The sequence below is a fragment of the Chionomys nivalis genome, chromosome 20 (assembly GCF_950005125.1).
Source record: "Chionomys nivalis chromosome 20, mChiNiv1.1, whole genome shotgun sequence".
Lineage (NCBI taxonomy): Eukaryota > Metazoa > Chordata > Mammalia > Rodentia > Cricetidae > Chionomys > Chionomys nivalis.
In genome coordinates, this window is record NC_080105.1 from 40,839,482 (window position 1) to 40,865,040 (window position 25,559).

Here is a 25,559-nt window from a genome sequence, read left to right on the forward strand (position 1 = left end):
TTTACCTCTCAAGTGCTCAGAATACAGGCGTGTGCCACTACATCACAGCTCACATGATCCTCAGATTCATCACGGGCCTTGAAAAGTAGTAGTCTTCAGCATCCACTTAAAGAAGCAAACACCCAAATAGATGAGATGCCATTCATTTGCTAACTGGCATGGTTGGTGACTGCTTCAGACTTTCTTTACATGGTACATATTTAAGCATAACATTTGTGATCATTTTTCTAAGAAACTAGAGATAACTCACTTATCAAACTGTACAGTGATAATAATGCAATAAAATGCTTTGTTGTCCCTAACATGGGCTTTTAAGTTTTCTAAAGCATGTATACAATATATAATTTATGAGCATATAAAGTTTTGAGTTTAATAATTCAAAATACTATTTATAAAAACAAAATTGGTACACTGACTTCACAACTTTAATGTAGTCTTAAAAGACATTTTAAAGCCAGGTGGTGGTGATGCACGCCTTTAATCCCAGCACTTGGGAGGCAGAGGCAGGTAGATCTCTGAGTTCAAGGACTAGTCTACAAAGTGAATTCCAGTGTGTACTATTACACAGAGATCCTGTCTCAAAAAAAAGACATTTTAAAACAAATATTATAAAAACTATATCAAAATAACTAAACAAATTATAGGAATGTACATCAAGTCTTTTAAGAAAAATTAAAATATTATCAGATCACAGTATTTATTAAAAAAAAAAAAAAAAACTGAGCCAGGCATGATAACTCATGAAGCTAAAGCAGGAAAACTGTCCTGAGTTTGAAGTTAGCTTGAACTTCAAAAATTAGACTCTGACTCCTGCCCCTCTTTCTCCCTGCTCTCTCTCTCACACACACATATCCCCCAGTCTCCCTCTCCAAAAAAAACAAGACAAGACAAAAACCCAATAAAATATGTCTACGGTTGGAGATGACGCAATGGTAGAGTATTCCATCAGTAGTAGAATGTCCCGACACATGCTGGCCCTGGGCCCCTTCTCCAGCACCCCCACCATGCAAACAAAAAAAAAGAAAAAAAAGAAAAAAGAAGCAACTCTAGACAGCTGTAGCACATATCCCTTTTTGTAATTCGGTATTTTTAAATAAAGTCTATTCTTACCTCAGTCATTAGCCATTGTTTCTGCTTTAGTCCAATATCTAAGTGTTGTGTCTCATCCAAAATCTCTTCTAGAGTTAAAGGATATGTATCTCCTCGCTGGTGCCGTGTCTATTGAGGGAAGTTTTCAAATGTTAAGTGCACGAAGTCAAAGTCACAAATAAATCTTTTCATAAACTATCTTTCCAGGAACATAAGCACATATTATCTGCGGTAGTTAAGTATGTATTCCAGGATCAAGAACATGAAATCATACAAAACCAGAATAATAAAAATCAAATGATAAACTGAGACGGAAAACAAAAATCACAAACTAACCATATACCAGGAGTGGGGACACACACCTGTAACACCAGCAAGTAGAAAGCTGAGGCAGGAGAATCGCAAGTTCAAGACCATCTTAGGCTACATAACGAGTTCAAGTTCAGCCTGATCTACATAATGAATTCAAAACTAATAGAGGCTACACAAGATGAAATGTGTTGAGATATCGGAGGACAACAGCAACAACAAATTCTTCTAGTCACTGCAAGAAAAAAAACTTGTAGGGAAACACAGATTAAGAGAAAAAGAAATTCAAATGTCCTTAAATATGAAAAGACACTCAACTGCCACCACGATGCTTCTCACCTATCAGATCAGCAAAGTGCAAATGTCCTGTGTCACTAGTAAAGAAACATGTAAACAGGCCTTCTCACTGACAGAACATAAAGTGTTGCAACCCTTGAAGAAGACAAAATGCACTTTAACGGCCTGACCATCAATAAGAACTAATTAAAGCCGGGCAGTGGTGGCGCAAGCCTTTAATCCCAGCACTTGGGAAGGCAGAGGCAGGAGGATCTCTGTGAGTTCTAGGCCAGTTTGGTCTACAAGAGCTAGTTCCAGGACAGGCACCAAAAACTACAGAGAAACCCTGTCTCGAAAAAAAAAAAAAAAAAGAACTAATTAAACTGCAGCACAAAACAAGCTACATACAGATGTTTTCTGTGAAGCAAGACGTTCTCTATGCAGCCCTTTCACCGCTGGACCACAGTCATACATATGCTCACACTTCAAAAATGGTTGCTTCTAGCGTCCTCCACTGTGGCAAAAAAGGTCAGGGTGAACACAATGACATCACCAACACTCATCAGAGATATGCTGATACCTGAAAACTTGTCTATTCTGGGGTTTGATGTCAAAAAACACCTACACTTATAAATGAGCAGGTATAGGGACATGGGTAAGCAAAAGGGTACTGCAGATTCATGAATGCCAAAGGAGGTGACCCAGTGGCGGATGTGGCTCCTGAACAGGCTTCTCAGAAGATACTGTGATTCTAGGACTAACGACCACATTCACAGCAGTGTGTACCTGGAGATGAAGATGTGTTAAAAGGTGGCTCCTCATGGAGCGTCCACGATCCAAAGGTGGACAGGGACCACTAGGGATAAGACAGTAGGATTAGGAATGAGAATGACCTCTGTGTGTGAACCTTTCTATACTTTATATTCTATATTGAAAGATATATTCATTATTCAAAACAAAAATAACTACAAGACTCTACCTCAAGTAGGCAATATAACTTCTTTGGGCCTGAGTCCAGCCCTGTAAAACTCGAATTCTCAACTTTTTAAAACTAAGATGGGGGTGGGGGCATAAAATCCAACGTATCACAAACAGAAAACATTTCCTGAGCATTTGCTCTTCATTCATTCATCGAAGTCTTTAGTACTGACTACTACAGGCTAAAGATGCAGAGATGAGACACAATGAAATGCAAATTATACCTACATTTTCACAAGCTCCCAATAGTGGGGCCAAGTTAGACATGTATCTATAAAATTTAGGTTAAAAAACATTTCTTAAAAGATAAATTCGGGGCTGGAACGATGGCTCAGAGGTTAGGAGCACTGTCTGTTCTTTAGAAGGTCCTGAGTTCAATTCCCAGCAACCACATGGTAGCTCACAACCATCTGTAATGAGATCTGGTGCCCTCTTCTGGCCTGCAGGCATACATGCAGGCAGAACACAGTATATAATAAATCTTTTTTTTTTCCTTTAACACAGCCACACGTTTAATACTCACAAACGATACAAGAAGTTGAGTGTAACAGAGATTAATAGAGAAGGCAAACGGCAGATGGATGGTTGGGGAGGGGTGTTAATACCGAAAAGGCATGTGTTAATTGTTCCAAGGTCAGGAGGGCAGGTCAGGGGCTCATGGTATTGGCAGCTCCAGAGAAGGCTGTCAGCCTAGAGGTGTTGGCAGATCGGGTCGAACTTAGAGGCCTCATGGTCAGTTAACAGCACTCTGTCACCCCACTCAGTCCCTTGTGAGTCCTCTGGTCGCCAAGGCACTGGGGACTCAAGGGTGGTTCTGGGACCGTGAAGGTTCTGTCTGCCTTCTTCAAAGTGCTACTAAGGGAGGCGAATAAATAAATCTTAAAAAAAAAAAAAAAAAGACAAATTCAAGGGGCTAAAGAAAAGGCTCTTCCAGAGGTCCTGAGTTCAATTCCCAGCAAATACATGATGGCTCACACTCATCTATAATGAGATCTGATGCCCTCTTCTGGTGTGCAAGCAAACATGCAGACAGAATACATAATAAATATTGAATTAAAAAAAAAAAAAGACAAATTTAAGCCAGGCTTGCTGGTATAAGCCTACCTTAGGTACTTGGTAGGCTAAAGCAGGAGAATCAGGTTCAAGGCTAGTCTGGACAACTTAATTGAGACCTTATAATAAAAGGTAGAAAGTGTGGAAATACAGCTTAGTGCAGAAGTGCTTTCTGCTCAATCCCCAGACCTGGACAGACAGATACATACAAGCAGGCTGACAGGCAGACACACAGACACGTCTTTTAGTCAGAAAAAAATCAAAGAAGCCGGGCGCTGGTGGTGCACGCCTTTAATCCCAGCACTTGGGAGGCAGAGGCAAGCGGATCTCTGTGAGTTCGAGACCAGCCTGGTCTGCAAGAGCTAGTTCCAGTTCAGGCTCCAAAACCAGAGAAACCCTGTCTCGAAAAAAAAAAAAAAAAAAAAAAAAAAGAAGAAGAAGAAGAAAAAAGAAAAAAAATCAAAGAGAAAGCTGCATATGGGCAGTCCTTGTAAATCTCATGGAGAGAGGCATCCTTCAGGATACCCAGAATCTCATGGAGTAGGGTACCCAGAATGAAGAATGTATCCTTCACAGCACCCAGAATCTCATGGAGAAGGCATCCTTCACAAGGCAATCTTCAGAAAAGCTCCAAGTACTTTTAAGACTTATTTAAACAATAAAAATTTGTTTCATATTTACTACCTTTTTGATTCTTCTAAAATGAGCCACAAAGTTCCTCTATTTTCATAAGCAGCTCCAATAATAATAGTGTAACCCTCTTGTCTCGGTTTTTATCTTAAATACCAGGTTATAACATAATAAACACATCCAGATCTCATATACTTGACAGTCTAACCCTATGTTTCATGCTCTTAGGTTATGATCTCAAAGTTCTCATATCTGTCTTTATGGTATCTTTTATGTGTGCGCGCATGTGTGTGCACATGCATGTACTTAGCGGTTTTCATTTGCTTAAAATCACTATGTCTATCTCAGTTTTTTAAATCTCCTTGAACTTTCCCACGATTTCTGATGAGCAACTAAAGATGTCCATTGCAAGTATTTCTGTTGTTGTCTTTGGTTTCTGAAGACACGGTTTCTTTGTGTAACCCTGGAATTAGCTCTTGTTGACCAGGCTGGCCTGGAACTCAGAGATCCTCCTGTCTCTGCCTCCCAAGTGCTGGGATTATAGGTGTGCGCCACCACTGCTCGGCAATTACAAGTATTTTTGATCTTATGTTTACCTATTTTGCTTTTGAAGTTCCTTTTATCAAATCTTCCAAAATGGAAGAGAGGTCAGCTGACTACACTCATCTTCTATTAGATAAGCATACTTCCCCTTTCAAAACAGGCCTTCGGGAAAGGATGCTGAGAAGGAGAAGGACAAAGATATAACTGACTTCCACTCACATCTTGCAATGTTTCTTGCTTCATTTCAAACATGTCCTACCTTTTGACATTAAGACAGTTGTCACCTACAAAATACATATACCAGACAACAAAGGTAAAATAATAAAAAAAATCCTTAAAGAAATGTCACAATGAAGTTGGGATATAGCTTAGGGAACAGAGTGCTTGCTGAGCACACACACAGCCTCAACCAGCATGCCACTACACAAATAATCCTAGCACTGGAGGCGGGGACAAGTTCATTCCTTAACTATTAGCTTAGGGAAAAACAAAAACAGTTTAAAATGCATACTTAAAGAGCTAAAGCAGTATCAACTGGGAGCCATTTCCTTTAGTAACAAATATTTTCCAAGACTAGCAAGTTTTTCTAACTATGCTACATAAAATCCATAAGTGGCATATAATACATTTATCCCAGATGCAGGTATATCTGAGTTCCAAGTCAGCCAGAGCTACATTATAAGGTCATGTCTTTAAAAAAGAAAAAGAGGGGCTGGAGAGATGGCTCAGAGGTTAAGAGCATTGCCTGCTCTTCCAAAGGTCCTGAGTTCAATTCCCAGCAACATGGTGGCTCACAACCATCTGTAATGAGGTCTGGTGCCCTCTTCTGGCCAGCAGGCATACACACAGACAGAATACTGTATACATAATAAATAAATATTTTTTAAAAAATTAATAAAAAAGAAAAAAAGGGCAACAAAATGGCTTAGTAGGTAAAGGTACCTGATGTCAAACCCGATGACCTGAGTTTGATCCCCAGAACCCACAACGTAGAAGGAAAAACCAACTTCTCAGAACTGTCCTCTGACCGCATAAGCACTGACCTTGAAACTTCCGATATCCCAATCTTACAGTGCTAGGGACAAAACCCAGCATCTTACACATACATGCACACTATCACTGAGCTACACAGCTCTAGGTCCTGCCCTTTGGACTCATCTTCTAAAGGCTGAGAAAGTAATTAGTTAATGACCAGACACCAAGTGTCGACCAATGGCTGCCTGAAGGACGAAGCTCCAAGTATTTTTTTGACACGTAACTTGGAACTGTACTTATCACAAAATGTTCATTAGAACTAACGTAGCTTCATGAACATTTATTTCTCTGCACTTAAATCTACAAAATCTAAAAACAGCAGCAGAGTTGGTGCCAAACTCTACTTTATCCTACCAATAACTGACAAGAATCTTCAGATGCAGAAACTACCAAAAGAAAAGAGGGTCCCATTCATTTCCTTGATGGGTGAATTACTGTTACATATAAAGCAAACTGAATCAACCTCTCAATCAGCCCTTGATCAGTAATTGCAAAACAACTCAAATCAGAAGCCTTGTGATCACAAATTTTTTTTTTTTTTTTTTTTTTTTTGGTTTTTCGAGACAGGGTTTCTCTGTGGTTTTGGAGCCTGTCCTGGAACTAGCTCTTGTAGACCAGGCTGGTCTCGAACTCACAGAGATCCGCCTGCCTCTGCCTCCCAAATGCTGGGATTAAAGGCGTGCGCCACCACCGCCCGGCACGAAAAATGTTAACTTTATTTGTACACTTGCTTATTAAGGAAAATAAAATTAAGAGCTAAATATACTTTAAAACACTGTCAATTTCCTTCAACTGACTGACAGCTCCAAGAGGCCGCTCTTTCTTGTTCTCCCACCATCAATAGTAGATGTTAATAATTGTTTAACACACAGGGCAAGAGGTGAACAGAACGAACAATCAGTCAGAATCCTCTGGTGCTGAGAAATATAGATTAGGGTGTTTATACTCGAAATCAAATACAAACTACACAATTCAGACACAGCCAGACACCAGCTTCTTATGTTTTTAAGTCAATGTTTCCCAAGATCCTTGGTGATTCTCTTAACCTCCAAGCAGAGAAATTCGCCATCAACTGCTTGAACTGTGCAATTTTTATTTCTCATATGAATGAAGGAACTATCTTGAAAAACTACCCCATCATTGGTTTTCCCAGGAAATGTATCTACTCCTTGGGAGGCCTCTTGTTGAGTCAAATGGTGAGCGTAAGTTGTATACTTGACTATAATGTAAATTAAACATAATTGAGTGCCCACTGTAATGCCAGTTTAACAGAGGGCAAAAGGCTGGAAACATTAAATATTTTAGGGGTTTCTTGAAGTATAATCAACATATAATAAGCTACACATACTAAAATGAGTAATTAGATAAATCTTGACATACTTATATAAATATCTAACTTCTGAAAACCCAGATCTCTTAACTCCCTTTTTTTGTCAAAAAAAATCAAAGTGGACTTTTGGTATGTGAGTACTTACTTTCATGTAATTCACGATCTTAGCAAGAACACCAAACTTATATCCAGAGCTTCCAGATAGTGCTTTCAAGTTAAATGATCCATTGTTATGATCTGGAAATGAAGTTCAAAAGAATTATTATAACAATTTCATATAATGTGCTATTATGACTTAGGAATAAAAATGATTTTAACTTTGGTAAAATACTTCCCTTTGACTTTTTTCATCTAATGAAGTGTACCCTGTAATATTTTGGCAAAACTCACAAATCCATGTATATTTATTGAATAGTCGAGCCCACCACCCACCCAAGCTTCTTCAGAGAGAGGGTCTCACTTTAGTACACTTAAACTCACCATCCTCCACCTTAGCCTCCAAAATGCTGGGATTATAAGATTATGACACATTTTAGGCTAAATATAATTTAAAAGCATTAAAATATAGTTTGGGGAAGGAGAGTGCTGGAGATCTAATTCAAGGCCTGTGTGGTTTAGGCAAGCAGAGCTATATCCCAAAATACAAGTATGTTGCCACTTGTATTTTGTAAGAGATAGTCTTACTAAAAAACCACACCAACCTCCAACTCTGAGATCCACCTGCCTCAGCCTCCTCAGCTGGAATGAAAGGCCTGTGCCACCATACCCAGCTCAAAACACAATTCTTTTACAAGTACCTTCATTTCATTCTACTCCTACCTTCAACTTGATTAGAGTTCTCCAATAATTAGAACAATATAAACACAAGAAATGAGTAAAGGAAGGATGGATACCTATTGCCCCTATAATGTCCTCTTTACCTCCCTTCTTCCCTCTTCCTCTTTCCGAAGTCTTTATTGTTCCAAAACAACTACCATTTTACCGCCTCCCTCCAGATAATGTTGTCAATGTATCTCAAATGCATTTGAGCCACAGACAAAAAAGATTACAAAATTCACTATAAATACAAGAAAAGCATCTCCGTAGCACACATTCTATTAGAAAGGCATCAGATCAGATATCAACTTCCCACACAGTTGATACACAAATAGAGTGGCTAAATAAAAAAGGGAAAGCCATCTCTGGCGTCAACTTGGTAATAACCATTTAAACAGAAGACTGCATTAGCACAACCACAAGTCAAATAAAACAACTGTCAGAGATCCAAAACAACAATTTCAGATGCAACATAATACTCCTTTGAAATTAGATAGTGAAAAGTCTTTATTGAATGTTTTCTTTCCTATGATATTAAAATGCAAAGTCCTGAGGATCATGGGAGAGGGTAGAAAGGGAGGGAGAAGAAAGGGAGGGGAGTGAAGAAAAATACATAGTTCAATAAAAAAAAATCAATAAATAAAATGCAATGTTCTTTGGAATTTTCCCTTAGAAATAGTTTATAATTTTGAAAAGTAACTCAATTGGCACATTAAAGTCTACTATGCTTCCAAAACTAAATAATATCAAAAATGACATACTGATAGTCCTTATATAAATGATTTCATAGGGCAGGGGTGGTGGCATAATTTATAATCTTAAGACTTGGTAGGCTGAGAATCACAAAATACGAGGCACATGAGAGGGGTCAGAGGGAGGAAATGGTAGAAGGGAAATGCCATAATTATTTTATACTTAATGTTTATATTAATATGTATATTATTTTATATTTTATTTATATTATTTTGTATTTCATTAAAATTAAAAACTGTTTTCTTCCAGAGGCCATGTTCAATTCTCAACACCAACATCAGGCAGTTCACAATTCCCTGTACCTCTAGCTCCAGGGAATCCAATACCCTCTTCTCAACTCCAAGTTCAGGATGAGCCTGAGTTACAGAAGACCCTGTCTCAACAATAGCACATTTGTTTCAATTATGAAATTCTAACCTTATGGTTATTTTCCCCCAAGATGTTCAAAACACTTTAATAATAGTCACTAACCTTTATTGAACTGAGCATCACACTACATGATCTCCACATTTAGTCCTTTATATATAAAAAAAAAATCCTGTTTAAGATTTTACTAAATTCAGGAAAATGGATGGAGCTAGAAAACATTATTTTGAGGTAACCCAGACACAGAAAGACAATTATCACATGCACTCACTCATAGGTGGTTTTTAAACATAAAGCAAAGAAAGCCAGCCTACAAACCACAATCCCAAAGAACTTAGACAACAATGCAGACACTAAGAGAGATTTACATAGATATAATCTACATGGGAAGTAGAAAGTAGAAAAAGACAAGATCTCCTGAGTAAATTGGGAGCATGGGGACTTTGAGGGAGGGTTGAAGGAGGGAGGGGAAGAGGCAGGGAGCAGAGAAAAATGTAGAGCTCAATAAATATCAATAAAAAAGATTTTATTAAAGTTTATTAAGATTCTACTGTTCTCTTTTAGTGTGTGGAGGGAGAGCTTGCATGTGTACACGTAGGCCAGAGTTTGGGGTCTTCCTCAATTTTTTTTTAAATTTTATCTTACGCAGATGGGTGTTTTGCCTATATGTGTGCCTGTGTACCCTATGAATACCCTGGTACCCACAGATGCCAAAAGAGTGTCAGATGCCGTGGAACTGGGGTTACAGTTGTGAGCGTCCATGTGGCTCCTGGAAATCAAACCGAGGCTCTTTGGAATAGCAGCTAGTATTCTTAACAGCTGAGCCATCCCTCCTTCCCCTCCATCGTATTTTTCAAACAGTCTCCCTGAACCCGAAACTCACCAAGTGGCCACAAACCCAGTAATCTTTCTGTACCAGCCTGTCCAGCAATGGGGTTTCAGATGCAAACTCCTGGGCCAGACTCTGACGTGGGTGCTGGGATCTCAAGTCAGGGTCTCCTGCTTGCATAACCAGTGCCTCACAACCAAGCCATCTCCCCGCTCTAATTGTCCTCTTTTAAACATAAAAATTTGAGGGTTTTAACAAGGCAAAGATTTAAATCAAGCTGTAAACCCTGTAATACTGCCCTGTACAAGAAGCTCTACCCACTACACTTTATTATTACCACACATTATTATCCCATCTAACATGGGCCATTTTGTCAGAACATAGACACCCATAAATACACATGAACCTAGGACCTCACGAATGCTAGGCAATGGTCTACCACTGAACCTAACTGTAGCCCACTAACTCCCTAAGTGACTTAGACTGGCTTTAAACGTGTGATGCTACCTCCCAGACTCCTGAGTAGCTGGGATGTAGGGCTGTACCATCAAACCCAGAATTTTAATCAGTATTATTAAGTTTATCCTATAATACTGTGCACGTGTGTATCTATGTGTATATATGTAAAACTGAAAAGAGAAATCACAGAATATTAAGAACTCCAAACAATCAACTATGAACCACATAGTCTACTTACCACAATGTCCCTAGTACTAAGTCAAAGCCAACTGAAGCCAACATTCAAGTATCTATTGAATGATTAAAGCAATATAATAAGGGTATTTCCATGTACTCCTTTACAGTGCCAGAAACTAATGGAATGATTTATCTAAATTTTTTTTTTAGTCTATGTAGCAAGGATTTACCCAGTCTCCCACTGTTTTTGTTTGTTTGATTAATTTTTGCTGATTTATTGTTGTTGTTTGTTTAAGGCAGAGTCTCATTATGTAGTCTAGAACTCACTATGCAGACCGGGCCAGCCTCTGCTTCTAAAGTGCTGGGATTAAGTGTGCACCACCATGCCCAGCTCTCCCTCTTTTAAAAGCTATTCCTTGGGCTGGAGAGATGGCTCAGAGGATAAGAGCACTGGCTATTCTTCCAGAGGACCTGAGTTCAATTCCCAGCATCCACATGGCAGCTCACAACTATCTATAACTCCAATTCTAGGGGATTCTACAACCTCACAGTCAAAACACCAGTAGGCATAAAAAAAATATTTTTTTAATTTTTAAAAATTAAAAAAGGATCACTCCTTGAATTAAAAATAAATTTTGATTCTGCTTTGATTAGGCCAATCTCCTATCACCATAACTAAAACAATGAACAGACAGTTGCACTAGACCCAACTAAAACATAAAAGTTGCATCTTAAAATTTAGAAAAAAAGCCTGCCCACCTAAACTAACTCTAACTTAAAGAACTAAAAAACATTATTTCTGTTCCCTCAAGATTTCACCCAAATACAAGTGCTATCTGTCCATAATCCCAGAAGTCAATACTTGAGAATATACTGAGAAAAAAAATGTTAATTTTAAGCTTATTTATGAGATTTTACATACATTTCCTGTTAACATTTTACCAACATGCTTAACCTGGGCTGCCGTTTCCTAGGTAACTGCCTCTGGAGACCATATTCTTGCTCCGGCACTGAACTACTAACAGAGGGATGTGAAATTTTATAGGAAAAAAAAATCTGTTTCTATGTGAAAAATCAGCGTAAAGACAAAAGAATTTTAAAAAGGAGGTGGCAGCTGATACCCCAGACAGCTCTATCCAGTTTACGAATGACCTGTTCCTCGGGGTGGCAGGTCTTTATGCAAATGAGCACGGAGGAAACTGTCAGCTGCTTTATGCGTCCAACCAATAGAAGCACAGCTCCATCTTGGCTGTGCACTAGACTGCATTACAAACAGACGATACCATCGCTTCCACAGCATCCTTCCAGACAAGAGGTAGGCTTATTTGATCCTTTTTATTCAGTAGTCCATATCCTTATGAAGCAACAGGAAAATATTTTACCATGAAAATAATCAAACAGAAAGCATTATGCCTTCAGAAAATGTAAAAGCAATGTATTAACCCATTATTTGGTAGGATTTTATCATGAAAATGACGGCTGCCCTATGCTATTTGATAAGCATCCTTACCATCTGTATCTTAATGGAAAATTCATTACATTTTCTACTAATCTGATCTATGCAGACTTTTAAGTAAGACAAAAGCATTTGATGTTAACCTGGGCCTTTGCTAATTTTATTTTCTAAAAGCAAATTTATTTCAGAAGTCTGGTCTGTCTTAACAAAGGATGTTTCTCAAAAGAAAAAATATTGAATAATAGCAAATCTTTGGCTAAAGCTTTCTGATTATATGTACAGATTATATCAGCTGGTAAAAAGCAGTTATAAAAAGCATATTTTAACAAATGAGAAAATAATTCTGATTTTTTTATATTTGACTTTGAGTACTAATGCAGAGAATGCCAAGAAAAAAAGTTATAATTTTTATATAAAAACACTTTAACATGTATCATTATGTGTTGTATTATACTATAAGCAGATAAATTATAGAACATCAGATTTCCCCAACATCTTAATTAAAATATTTCCCTACAGTAAAATCTATCCTATCATAAAATACAAACCATGTTATTACACAAAAATCTTTTAAATATCCTTTCATCATAAGCCACACAAAAATTTTTAATTAGTTATTCTTAAGCTGGTATTGAGATACATACAAATTCAATCTTTTTGTTAAACTATATCTTAAAATTAAATGTGTCCTAAGTCGAGCTGGTTAAGGAAGAACAGTAATTTTAGGCAGTAAAATTATTCTCCTGGCTCAGAGTAATCGACCAAATTTCTGTAAATAATATCTGAAGATGAAAACCTTTAGTAGATGATAGCTCTCCATGATACACTGTACTTAACTACCTAACTATCCAACTTTCACCTTTTACCTTGGTAAGTATATTTACTACTAAGGCCTAGTTTTTTTCTTCTGCTTTTCATAATTTCTATTCCTTTGTTTCTTCATCAGCATTCAGGTTACACAAACAGTGTCTTTGGAAAAACTCAAAAGGCTGCTGTAACAAGACACTAGATCTCAGGTTCAGCACAGCAGGGTTAATTACCTAGAAACCTTTCTTGCTTACTATACAAAAGATGGGAGCCAAACAATATAAAAACAACGTCAAATAACCGTTAACTTACACCCTAAAATTTCAAATTGTTTCAACACTCATAGCAGCCGTCATCTTTGTAGAGTAGATCTATAATTAGCATAAGTGGAGGTCTGTTACTGTCCACCAGATCGTCCCTCAAGTGCACCCTACCTCAGAGTCTCAGAGCACGAATCAATGAGTTGCTCTCCAGCTAACAGCTGTTATGATCAACAGATCGTATTTCACAATGATGTGCTTAAGGGAACCAGAGAAGAGAATTCAGTTTACAAGTTTTTACCATAAATAGAGCTAAATCATAATTTCTAATCTGGTGATCCAGGGTCCCAAAACCACAAGACTATCCCCATAAATACGCCACTGGGACCTTTTGTAAAAAGCAAATTGGGAAAGGGAACATAGCAAAACATAAAACCTACCTAAAAATTATGTGATTTTCTTTAAGGTTTCCCATTCCTGTAATAAAATTATAAAGGGAAGATTTACCAAGTACAAAACTCTTACTGTTTTTATTTTTAATCATTTTCTGTTTTCTAACATGTTTACAGCATTTCCTTGATACAAATTTAATTTTAATTGGGAAAATTTCATCTAGAATATGAAATCTTGATGGTGTACTTTTTTGGAGTGCTTAATTACACCAAATCCACTACCAATAAATTTAGTCTTTACCTGAAATTGAACAAAAATTACTAGAGCTCTTCTATACTCAGAAAGAATACACATCAAACTGAAGGTGGGAAGTGATGTCTATCACACAGGTTTACTTGTTCCAGACATGTATAGAAGCTAACTAAAGCATGAATGTTTTGACTTCAATTTCATCACTGTCGAAAGTGGAAAAAATGTCGTAACACACAACATAAGCCTGGAACATACTATCTTAGTCTCTGCTCTGTTGCTGGGGAGAGAGACGTTTCATGGCAACTCTGGTGCACTGGAGCAGGAGCTGAGCGCTACATCCTGACCCTGGGCCTCGCATGGGTTTTTTAAACTCCCAGTGACACATTTCTTCAAATAAGGCCATACCTCCTAAACTTTTCAAATAGTGCCACTCCCTAGGGACCAAACATTAAAATATACGAGCCTATGCAGACCATTCTTATTCAAACCACCACTCATATATACTCCTTTCTAAACTGCTTAGACACAAGCCTTTGGTAAACACACTGCTATTACATGGCCACTACAAGCACAATCACTCTATGAATTCTCCCAAGTAAATAAGGTGCACGCCAGGGTGGGGATCTAGAGCAGTGGCAGTGCTCTCCTTCGGTTTTAGTTTCCTCAAGTCTGGGTCGTCTTTCCATCACTATTACCTCTGCTCTTCAAAAAGAATCTGAAGTCTGGTGGTGGTGGAGCATACCTTTAATTCCAGCATTGCTGAGTTACACAGAGAAACCTTGTTTCGAAAAACCAAGAATGTTAATATAAAAGCAACATGTTTACCAAGTCCTCACACTGAAACCAGAGAAAAATGCTCCTTTGTCTAGGTAAATATTTTAATTTGAACATTATTTCAAATTGCATTTTGTTCAAAAGACAACCTAAGTAAAATTTAAGCATCTGGCTCGATAAGTTTCTAAGTAATGGTAGGGATGAAAACCTGACTTTGTAGTTCATTGATCCTAAATTTTCTACTTCCTACCTCAGCCCCATGAATGCTGGGATCCCAGGCATCTCCTTGCATGAATATTCACATTAAACTAGTGCCATAAATCTTCAAGATGCAGCAAAAGATGACTATTTTAAAGTTACATGGGAGCATGCTCATACTTCATGCGCTTTTATTAAAGAAGACGGGGCAAAAGGACCTAGCCATGACACATATCCCACAGCTACCCACACCCCTAAATTTTGTCTCTAGCCACATTTCCGAGTACTTGTACATTGTGTTCAGTGTTTAGACTAAGAAACATCGACAACACGAAAGTTGGATCAGTCTATCAGGGTAGCCACATCACACAGCATAAAAGGTGTCACTTAACACTGGCTCATATGGCAATGGTACCATAAGTACAAGGCAGTTTTTTCCCCATAAGAATGCGCTCTGCAGCGTGTGCATCAGCTGAGGGCCTAGAACTGGCAGGAGAAATGGACACACACTCTTATCCCTAACCCAGAAGCTATCTCCAACTGATTGCCACTTGCAAATGAAAAATTAGTTTTCTCCAAAGGAGTCTCACTGGGGAAACAAACCACCGTTTAAGGCAGGCATGTCAAGTCACAGCAGTTTTAGAAACTTACAAGTCCTTAGCATATACATTATAGCTCCCAGTTTTGTTCTATGGAATCTGTGGAATCTGTGTGTGTGCACATGGGTGTGTCTCTGCATCTATGCTTCTTGTGCTTTCCTTTGGGTCTTTTTAGTTTGGTTTTTGTATTATTCCGATTTGTTTTTATCTTATTTTATTATCATTTTATTGTCATTCCAGAGATGCCTAATTGTTTTCTAAGGAGAAACAGAAAGGGTATGAATCAAGATGGGAGGGGAGGTGGGGAAGAACTAAGGAGAATATGGGAAAGAGAAACCATAACCAGATTATATAAAAAAATCTATTTTCAATAAAAAAGAATGTAATCTAAAGAGAACATTCCAAGGATAAGGTAATTTTGATTTTTATTTTGTGTGCATTGGAGTTTTGTCTGCATCTATGTCTGTGTGAGGGTGTCAAATCACTTGGATCTGATTACAGGCAGTCATGAGATGCCATCTGAGTGCTGGGAACCCAACCCAGGTCCTCTGGAAGAGCAGTCAGTGCTCTTAACAACTGAACAATCTCTCCAGCCCTGTTAAGGTAATTTTGAAATCCTAGGTCTAGTGACATAGCTTACATGAAATGTAGTATGAAATACACCTCACCTACCAACAATGTAACTTCATATGTCCCTCAGCTAATAGAAGTAACTCAATTACTCTCACTGAAGAATGAAGAGTGGTCAAGCACCATGACACAGAAGCTTTAAGCCCAAACAAAACATGTGTAAGCCTTTACTTCTGGCTTCAGATAATACATCTAACCTTCAAAATATAGGAAGTAAGCAAGTGGACAGAGGTGGGATTTTATAAAACAAACTTGATTTACAACAGAAACTAAAACCTCAGAAAACATAACTTTGGTAAAAGTTATAATATTCTGTTTAGTAGGAAGACAAATTTAACCAATGACTTCACAGTTTGAGTGTGGAAATAACGCCATGCTTGTATTCAGAAATACGGTCCTCATCTTTTTAGAAATCAGTACTGAGATATTTCTAGATTACATCACGTCTAGGAGTTGACTGCGCATATGACAGAAGCAGGTAAGGTACAAGGGCAGCAACTGATAATGGAGATGGAATGATGAGCACACGGGTTTATTACATGTTCTTTGCTTGTCTGATATAAAGTCTCTCGGTACAGCTGACACCCATCTGGAACTCCCAATGGAGCCTTGGCAGGCCTCAAACTCATATTCCTCCTACATCTGTGTCCCAAGTGCCAGGATCACAGGCATGTACCATAATGCCAAGGTTATTATTTAGCCTTCATGTGCTATGTTGAAGTTTTCTTTACACATAAAAGACATCTCTACAATTTAGATAACCACACAGTGCACTGGGTGATATTTGTTGTGAATACACATGAAACCCTGTTTATAAGAATATAATAAAGGAAAAGCATAAAAATATCAGCGAATTAAGGAAATAGAACCATGTGTTTATTTCCTTTTCTTTTTCCTTTTTTAAACTGGATAGGTATTTAATGACTCTTTAAAGTATTTTTTAAAAATGAAAATAATGGGGGCTGGGTGTGGTGGCACTAATCTCAGCACTTGGGAATCAGATACAAACCTCTGTGAGTTTGAGGACAGCCTGATCTATGGAGTGACTTCCAGACCAGCCAAGGCTACATAGTCAGACCCTATCTCAAAAAAGAAAAAAAAAATTACAGTATTTCAATACTAACAAATTTCCAATCCTCACATTCTCATATAAGGTATAACAAGTATTAGGTCAACAGAATTTAATACTAAAATTAGCAAGGATAGTAATACACTTTATTATAGTCCCAGCTCTAAGGAGGCAAAGAAATGATACAAAAATCAATCTCAACTACATACCAAATTTAAGACCACCATGAACTATAAAAGTTTAAAAACAAAACAAAAACAAAAACCAAAAATAGGGGTCAAGGAAGGAGCCCAGTGGTATAAAAACAGAAATTTAAATCACTAGCTTACTTGAAGAAATTAATAATTCACACTTCTTAAGAGTTAAATTTATCTGCTTTTTAAAAATTGATTATATTTTCATGGGTGCACTTCACAAGCCATGGAGGTCCAGGTCTATTCACCACGCAGATCCTGGAGATCACACTAGGCTTAAGCAGCAAGCATCTTTACCTCCTCAGCCATCCCGCCAGCACTAAATGTATCTACTTTAAACATTACTATCCATGGGTCACTTATCTTACTTGAAGAAATTAACTATATATAGACTATTATATACAGAACTAATTAACATTAGTAATAACCAACAGTAACATCACTTCACAGGCTACTTAAGTCTAAAACTTTATTTTATCCTAATACTGAAAACTGTCAGTATGGGCTTTCTTTTTGTTATTTTGTATTCAGCTACAATTTCTAGATTCAGATCGAAGTTGACAGAGTGTCAACAGGAGACAGAAACAACCTAAACCAAAAGGCAAGAAGCACCTGAACGGTAATGACAAGCCTTCCCACAGGTAATTGCTCACTGACCACTGTTTCAGTCAAGCTCCAAGCTGGCAGTTGCTTACCCTTCATCAGCAGTGAATTCCATATGTAAATTTTTTTCTGTGTGTATGTGTGTGTTAAATATTATCTAATAAGAGAAATACAGAAAAACTAGGGTATAATTTACTAGTTGACATAAACACAAAAAAAATTAACCGTAATTCAGTCATTAATTTTGTTAGATCATAACTAAAGTCCAAGTTACTATAAATTCACTAAGGAACTTTGGTGTTGCGATCTGAGCACACGAATCTGTATTTGGCTAATTCACTTTCTCCCTTTGGCAGACTCCAAACACCCATAAAGAAGGAGGCCTCGAGGATGGCTTCTAGCCACTGGAATGAGACCACCACCTCCGTTTATCAGTACCTCGGCTTTCAAGTCCAAACCATCTACCCTTTCCATGACAACTGGAACACTGCCTGTTTTGTCATCCTGCTCGTGTTCATCTTTACCGTAGTGTCCTTAGTCGTGCTGGCCTTCCTCTACGAAGCACTCGACTGCTGCTGCTGTGCGAAGAACAAAACCGTGAAGGACTTGAAGAGCGAGCCGAACCCTCTCAGGAGTATGATGAACAACATCAGAAAACGTGACAGTGAGGTGGTCTAGCCCTTCTCAGAAGAGGAACAAAAGCTTTAAAAACAGCCTTCTGCCTCGTCTGAGGAACATGAAAATTTCCTGAAGCCAATCGTTTCAACAAAATTGCTTCTGACTTTGAATGTCCACAAGATTTCTAGTAGAAAACAACTCAAGTGTGCATTTGTGTGTGTGTGTCCTTCATTAAATACAGTTCATAACAGGAACTTACCAGTCTACTTAATACAGCATCTTGAAACCAGATGACTATTCCCAGCATGCACTACTGGGAACACTGTGCAGCAGTGTTCCGATTTCCAGGCAAACTAAAAACTAAGCAGAGCTAACTGCTAAAATAAGTAACTTGTGCCTGGTCACACAGGTTTAAAGAAGTGCTTCAGTAGCAAAATCCTACTTAAAATGCGCCTCTAAGTCAAGAGTAAAACATTTCTAGGTCAGCAACGGTGGCGCACACCTTTAATCCCAGCATTTGGGAAGCAGAGGCAGGCGGATCTCTGAGTTCAAGGACAGCCTGGTCCACAGTGAGTTCTGGAGCAGCCTGAGCTGTGCACTGAGAAGCCCTGTCTGGGGTGGGGGTTGGGAGGACATTTCCACTCCAGAGCCCCTTTGTTATGGTAGGAGAAAGGGATGAGAGAGTCTTGATATGCAGTCCACCCTGCCTTAGTCTTCAAAATGATGGGATTATAGGCATGTGCTACCATGACACAGAGTCCCGACTTATTAGAAATCTAGTACTTTAAAACTGACTAAGGACATATATTTACTTTATTTAGTTATGTACTTTTGATTTTTTTTTTTTTTTTTTTTTTGGTTTTTCGAGACAGGGTTTCTCTGTGGTTTTGGAGCCTGTCCTGGAACTAGCTCTTGTAGACCAGGCTGGTCTCGAGCTCACAGAGATCCGCCTGCCTCTGCCTCCCAAGTGCTGGGATTAAAGGCGTGCGCCACCACCGCCCGGCTACTTTTGGTTTTTTTGAGTTAGGGTTTCCTCAAACTCAGATCCACCTGCCTCCACCTCCCGAGTGCTGGGATTAAAGATGTGCACCGCCACCACCCAGCTGATTATTACTTCTGCTATTCATGCTATCAAGACCTAAAGATACTCAATGCAGAAAAGTGCAAAGAAAGGTGAAAAGCTTTTGTTAGAGCTGACAGAGTAATAATGTGTACTGGGGATTTGAGTTTTTTTATTTTGTTCATTTTGAAATGCAGCCCAAGCTGACCTGCATTCCCCCGAATACTGGGATTCAGGTTTACACTACCCACCCACCCCCCGCCCCGCTATAATAGTATTAGAGACACTCAACACCTACAGAACTGTGGCAGTGTGGGGTAAAGCACTAGCCATACGACAATGAATTCGGGTCCCCTGAACCCACAGAAAGCCAGCAGCTCAAGGCTGCACTGCAGCACTCGTATAGCAAAGACAGGACGCCCTCCTGAAGTTCACAAGCTGGCTAGCTGGGCTGTAGCTAGTTTCTAGAAGGAAGGCAATGAAAGACACCTGCAGTTGACTTCTGGCCTCTATACACATTCCATGGCACAAGTGTGCATACACTCTTTAAAAAAGTGTAATAGTTTTATGCCAGGTGTGGTGCACACACCTGTAATCCCAGCAGAGGCAGAAAGACTGCCACAAGATCAAGGCCAGCAAGAAAGACCTGGCAGAGAGAGAGAGAGAGAGAGAGAGAGAGAGAGAGAGAGAGAGAGAGAGAGAGAGAGAGAGAGAGAGAGAGACGTTTCCTTTTATGTTCATTTTTTATTTTATGCGTATGGATGTTCGGCCTGTGTTTATGCATACTACCTATGTGCCTGCTGCCCATACAGGCCAGAAGAGGGCATAAGATGCTGTGGAACTCGCCGGGCGGTGGTGGCGCACGCCTTTAATCCCAGCACTCGGGAGGCAGAGGCAGGCGGATCTCTGTGAGTTCGAGACCAGCCTGGTCTACAGAGCTAGTTCCAGGACAGGCTCCAAAACCACAGAGAAACCCTGTCTCGAAAAACCAAAAACAAAACAAAACAAAAAAAAAAAAAAAAAAAGATGCTGTGGAACTAGAGTTAACTAAACTGCCATATGCATCCAGAGAATTAAGCCTGGCTCCTCTGCAAGAACAGCAAGTGCTTTTATCAGATGATCCATCTCTCCAAACCATTTTATTTCTTGATATACCAACGGCTATGTAGATAATATATTTTACAATTTTAATACTGCTTTGCTATTACATATGAGGAAATCTTAAAAAAAAATCATTAAACTACCTTTAGGCTATAAACAACAGCTACAAATTTACTTCAGGAAATTATCTCAGAATAAATCATCCTTATCCGTGCATAAAAATTTAATAATGAAATTCATTATTCTAATGGACTAAATTAAAAATATAAGCTATTTTTAAAAACTACAATAGGGGCTGGAAAGATAACTTAGTGGTTAAGAACATTTGTTGCTCTTCTAGATCTAGGTTCAATTCCTAACACCCAAAGGGAAGCTCACATCTGTGACTACAGCTCAATCAAATGGCCTTTTCCAATCTCCCCAGGCACCAGCCACGAATGTGGTGCGTGGACATACATGAAGGCAAAACACCTATACACAAAAATAATCATTAAAAAGAGATTTAAGTAGATCTTAAAAAGCAAATGAAAAGGAGCTAGAGAGATGGCTAGGTCAAGAGCACTTGCTGCTCTCTCAGAGGATCTGCATTTAGTTCCCAGCATCTCCACGGTAGCTCACAACCATCTGTAACACTAGCTCCAGGAGATCCATCACCCTCTGTCCTCTGCAGTCACTGCATGCATCTGATACACATATATACAGGCAAGACACTCATACACAGAAAATGTTAAAAAAAAAAAAAAAAGGTAAAAAAACAGACTCACTCTGAAAAAGCAAGCAAGCAAGCAGCTGGGGCTGAGAACCCTGCATACCCTGGGTTCAAACCCTATACTGCAATAAGGTAAAAATAAAAAACAAAGAAGCTCAGTAGACAGAGATTATTTCCAATATTAACAAAAAATGAAAATACCTTTTACTAAATATACCAAGTCATTTTACTGGATTACAAGGCCACTTAATACTATTACAAAACAAAATAGTGTTTTATATTTGAAATGAAAAAATAAAACTCAGTTCTAAACTTTACCATTTTCTTTTGTGCATATGCGCATGCAGAGGCCACAGCAGGAGGCAGATGTCGTCCTCTACTCTCGCCACCTTTTTTTTTTTTTTTTTTTAATCATCTCACTGAACCTGGAGCTTGCTGACTGGCAAGAGTGGCTGGCCAGCAAGCCCTAGGGATCCTCCTGTCTGTCTCCGCAGCACTGGCTGCACCCCGCTTTATATATGGGTGCTGGGAATCCAATCTCGGGTCTTCGTGACTACACAGGAAGCACTTTACCAACTGAGCCACCCCAGTTCTAATAGTTAACAGAACAGATGCTATTTTAAGTTTATACACACAAAGACTGAAGACAAATGCAGAGTAACTGGCATGTTTAGAGGATCGTGGCTGAGCAGTAGTTTCCTGGAAGTTAAACATTCCATCCTGCAGGGAAGCTCAAGATAGGAAGCAAACAAATCAACACAGCTTCACGAAGTCCCTGAAACTGACCAGATTCACTAGGCCTCTCCCTTCCCAAGAATATACAAACACATATATGCAGGCAAAACACTCACACACATAAAAATAAACTTTAAAAAGTAAAATCTCAGATTCACTACGCCTCTCCCTCCCCAAGAATATATAAACACACCCATATATACAGGCTGATATATATATACAGGCTCAGACAAACCTCTGGGAACAGAGACCAGCTGAGCCGTCTGGAAAGGACAATCCTCAGCCAGTGAAGGTCCCTACTAGGTGTCCAGCTTTGGTGATACAGCTGTCTTTGAGTCCTTTCTGCTCCTGTAAATAACCCTAATAAAACTACTTAGGTTCACCAAGTAGGACTTTGATAGTATACAATAGTATATTCTTTGTTCTGACAATCAGTTCCTTATTTAAGTAAGTAGACGTGGGGGTGGGGGTGTCTTCCCTAGGAAGTCTGTTACACAATCGTGGAGAGTGCTAGGGTTTGCAGGGGCTTTTTTTTTTTATTTTATCTCCACTACTGATGGGATGACTTTTTGTACATAACTATGTAAAGAGAAGGGAGCAGAAATCTACTAATTTCAAAGAACACTAATTTGCAGCATAAAATCACTTCCACAAAGCATTATCTTTTTCACATTTTCCTAACTAACATAAATACAAAGCTGGACGTGGTAGCTCATCTCTTCGCTCTCGGTCAGGAGGCAGAGGCAGAAAGACTGTCATGTATCAAAACCAGCCTTGGCTACACAGTAAGTTCCAGGCCAGCCTTGTACTACAGTAACATCATTTCTCAAAATAATGATACTAATAATAACCTAAGTATAAAAAATACTATGTAGTCAGGAACTGATGGGGGATTCCCCTTGTATGCTGTGAATACCATTGGTTAATAAAGGACTGTCTTGGGCTAAGATTAAAGTTTTAAACTGACTACTATTCTGAATAAGATGATGAATCTTTGTCTTGCTCTGTCCGTCCTGGGTCATGGGTATCCATTCTGTATATACTTTCCATGTTAGGTATGAAGTAACTGCCTAGGTTGTCAGATCCACTACCAAGATATTGCAGTTTTTATATTCAAGTAACCCCTATATAGGGCCCAACACCACACAGGGGTTAAAGCATTCATCATAAGACTAAAATACTTTGATAGTTTCCTTAAAAGCTAAACATAAATTCACATTATCCATAAACTCCATTCCTGAGTTCTGTATTCAATAGAAATAAAAGCACTTAGGAGGCAGAGGCAGGAGAATTATTGCATTTGAGACTACCCTGACCCACCTAGTGAACTTCAAGCCAGACTGGGCTACATAGGAAAATCCTATCTCACACCCCATCAACCATTAAATAAGCAAGTGGTGATACATCCATACAACAAAGAATACTCTTTGGCAATAAAGTACTGATTCACCCAATAAAATGGATAAACACAAAAAACATTAAGTAAAAGAAGCCACATATAAAAGATCACTGTCTATGTAAGTCTATGTATAGCAATTGTACAGAAAAGACAAATATGTAGACAGAAAGTATATTATTGGTTATCTGGGTCTGGGGTCAGAAGTCACTGCAAATGAGCACCTGCCAGTCCTTTAAGGGATGACGGAAATGGTCTAAAACACGAGGGATAGTTGTTCCATATTTACTAAAAATATTTACACTATATCACTACAATTGTGGGTTATATAAGGCAAACCTCAATAAAGGAAGTTTTTGTTCTGCTTTTGCTTTACCCCTTCTCCCTGTATATAACTGTACAAGTTCTTCCTCTTTAGTTTTATGTGCACGGATGTTTTGCCTGCATGTATCTGTGTACTACTTGCATGCAGTGCCCCCGGAGGCCAGAAAAGGCTGTTAGATCCCCTGGAACCAGAGTTATAGGCAGTTGTGAGCTGCTATGTGGGTTCTGGGAATCAAACCCAGGTCCACCTGAAGAGCAGCCAGTACTCCTAACCAATGAGCCACCTCTCCAGCCCTGATACTTTTATTTTTAAAAAGTTAATATCCTAATTTTTAAAACATGAGACTACTATAAACATATCAAGGACTTAAATTTCATCCTTTATATTTAATGATGAATCTAAAACTCATTAAGAATATTAAACTTGAGCCGGGCGATGGTGGCGCACGCCTTTAATCCCAGCACTCGGGAGGCAGAGGCAGGCGGATGGATCTCTGTGAGTTCGAGACCAGCCTGGTCTACAGAGCTAGTTCCAGGACAGGCTCCAAAGCCACAGAGAAACCCTGTCTCGAAAAACCAAAAAAAAAAAAAAAAAAAAAAAAAAGAATATTAAACTTACTGGGTTATGTAATAGCACAAGTCTTAAATCTCAGCACTCAGGAGGCAGAGGCAGGCATCTCTGTGGGATTATCTACATAGAAGTTCCAGAGCAGCCAGAGCTCCACAGACACCCTGTCTCAAAAATAAACTGAACCTGAGAAATGCAAATCAAAACAACTCTGAGATTCCATCCTACACCTGTAAGAATAACCAAGATCAAAAACACTGATAACAACTTATACTGGAGAGGGTGTGGGGTAAAGGGAGGGAGTGCAAATTGGTACAGCCCCTGTAGATATCAGTATGGGGATTTCTCAGGAAATTAGGAAACAGCCTTCCTCAAGACCCAGCAATACCACTTTTCGGTATATACCCAAAGGATGCTCAATCGTACCACAAGAACATGTGCTCAATTATGTTCATAGCTGCTTTGTTTGTCATAGCCAGAATCTGGAAACAACCTAAATGCCCCCGACCGAAGAATGGATAAGGAAAATGTGGTACATTTACATAATGGAGTACTACACAGCAGAAAAAAAAAAAACCCAACATCTTGAAATTTGCTGGCAAAATCTAGAAATCATATTGAGTGAGGTAACCCAGACCCAGAAAGACAAATATCATGTACTCACTCATAAGTGGCTTTCAGACATAAAGCAAAGAAAACCAGTCTACAATTCACAATCCCAGAGAATCTAGACAACAACAAGAACCCTAAGAGAGATATACTGGATCTAATCTACATGGGAAATAGACAAGATCTCCTGAGTAAATTGGGAGCATGGGGACTATGGGAGAAGGTTGAAGGGAAGGGGAAGGAAGAAGGGAGGGGAGCAGAGAAAAATGTATAGCTCAATAAAGTCAATTAAAAAAAAGCATTAAAATAAACAGACAAATGAACTTAACTTGCTATTACTAGTTACCTGAAAAATGAAACCAAACAATCCTAAGACAATTCTACTCACCTGCATTTTGTTTAGAGCCTGATGTCCCTCCATGTTCGACTTTTGCTTTCTTCTTCTTGGATGAGGCAGAGGGCAACTCAGAAGGCACAGAACGTTTTTCTACCACAGGGGTGGAAAGAGCTCTTTTTTTGAAGAGTTCTCGGTCTCTCAACAGGCTTGGATCCATAATGCTA

The 25,559-nt window shown here is 38.8% G+C and overlaps 2 protein-coding genes across 6 annotated transcripts in view; one reads left to right on the forward strand and one right to left on the reverse strand.

The window, feature by feature from the left end:
* Gtf2e2 (general transcription factor IIE subunit 2) overlaps nt 1–25,559 on the reverse strand; it is a 50,850-nt gene that overhangs the window by 18,091 nt on the left and 7,200 nt on the right. For all 4 annotated transcript variants that reach the window (XM_057753110.1, XM_057753112.1, XM_057753111.1 and 1 more), the window contains exons 2-4: nt 25,387–25,556; nt 7,389–7,480; nt 1,111–1,218 (exon numbers count right to left, since the gene is read on the reverse strand). In XM_057753110.1, coding sequence (XP_057609093.1) covers nt 1,111–1,218; nt 7,389–7,480; nt 25,387–25,556 — 370 coding nt within the window. The remainder of the gene's footprint in view (nt 1–1,110; nt 1,219–7,388; nt 7,481–25,386; nt 25,557–25,559) is intronic.
* Smim18 (small integral membrane protein 18) lies at nt 11,894–18,737 on the forward strand. 2 transcript variants are annotated; one of them, XM_057753114.1, is made up of 2 exons: nt 11,894–11,958; nt 18,235–18,737. In XM_057753114.1, exon 2 carries the CDS (start codon nt 18,269–18,271, stop codon nt 18,554–18,556), a length of 288 nt encoding a protein of 95 aa, XP_057609097.1. In that variant the 5' UTR covers nt 11,894–11,958; nt 18,235–18,268; the 3' UTR covers nt 18,557–18,737. The 2 variants fall into 2 exon arrangements, with proteins under 2 accessions (XP_057609097.1, XP_057609098.1); XM_057753115.1 differs by lacking the exon at nt 11,894–11,958 and adding an exon at nt 15,884–15,985.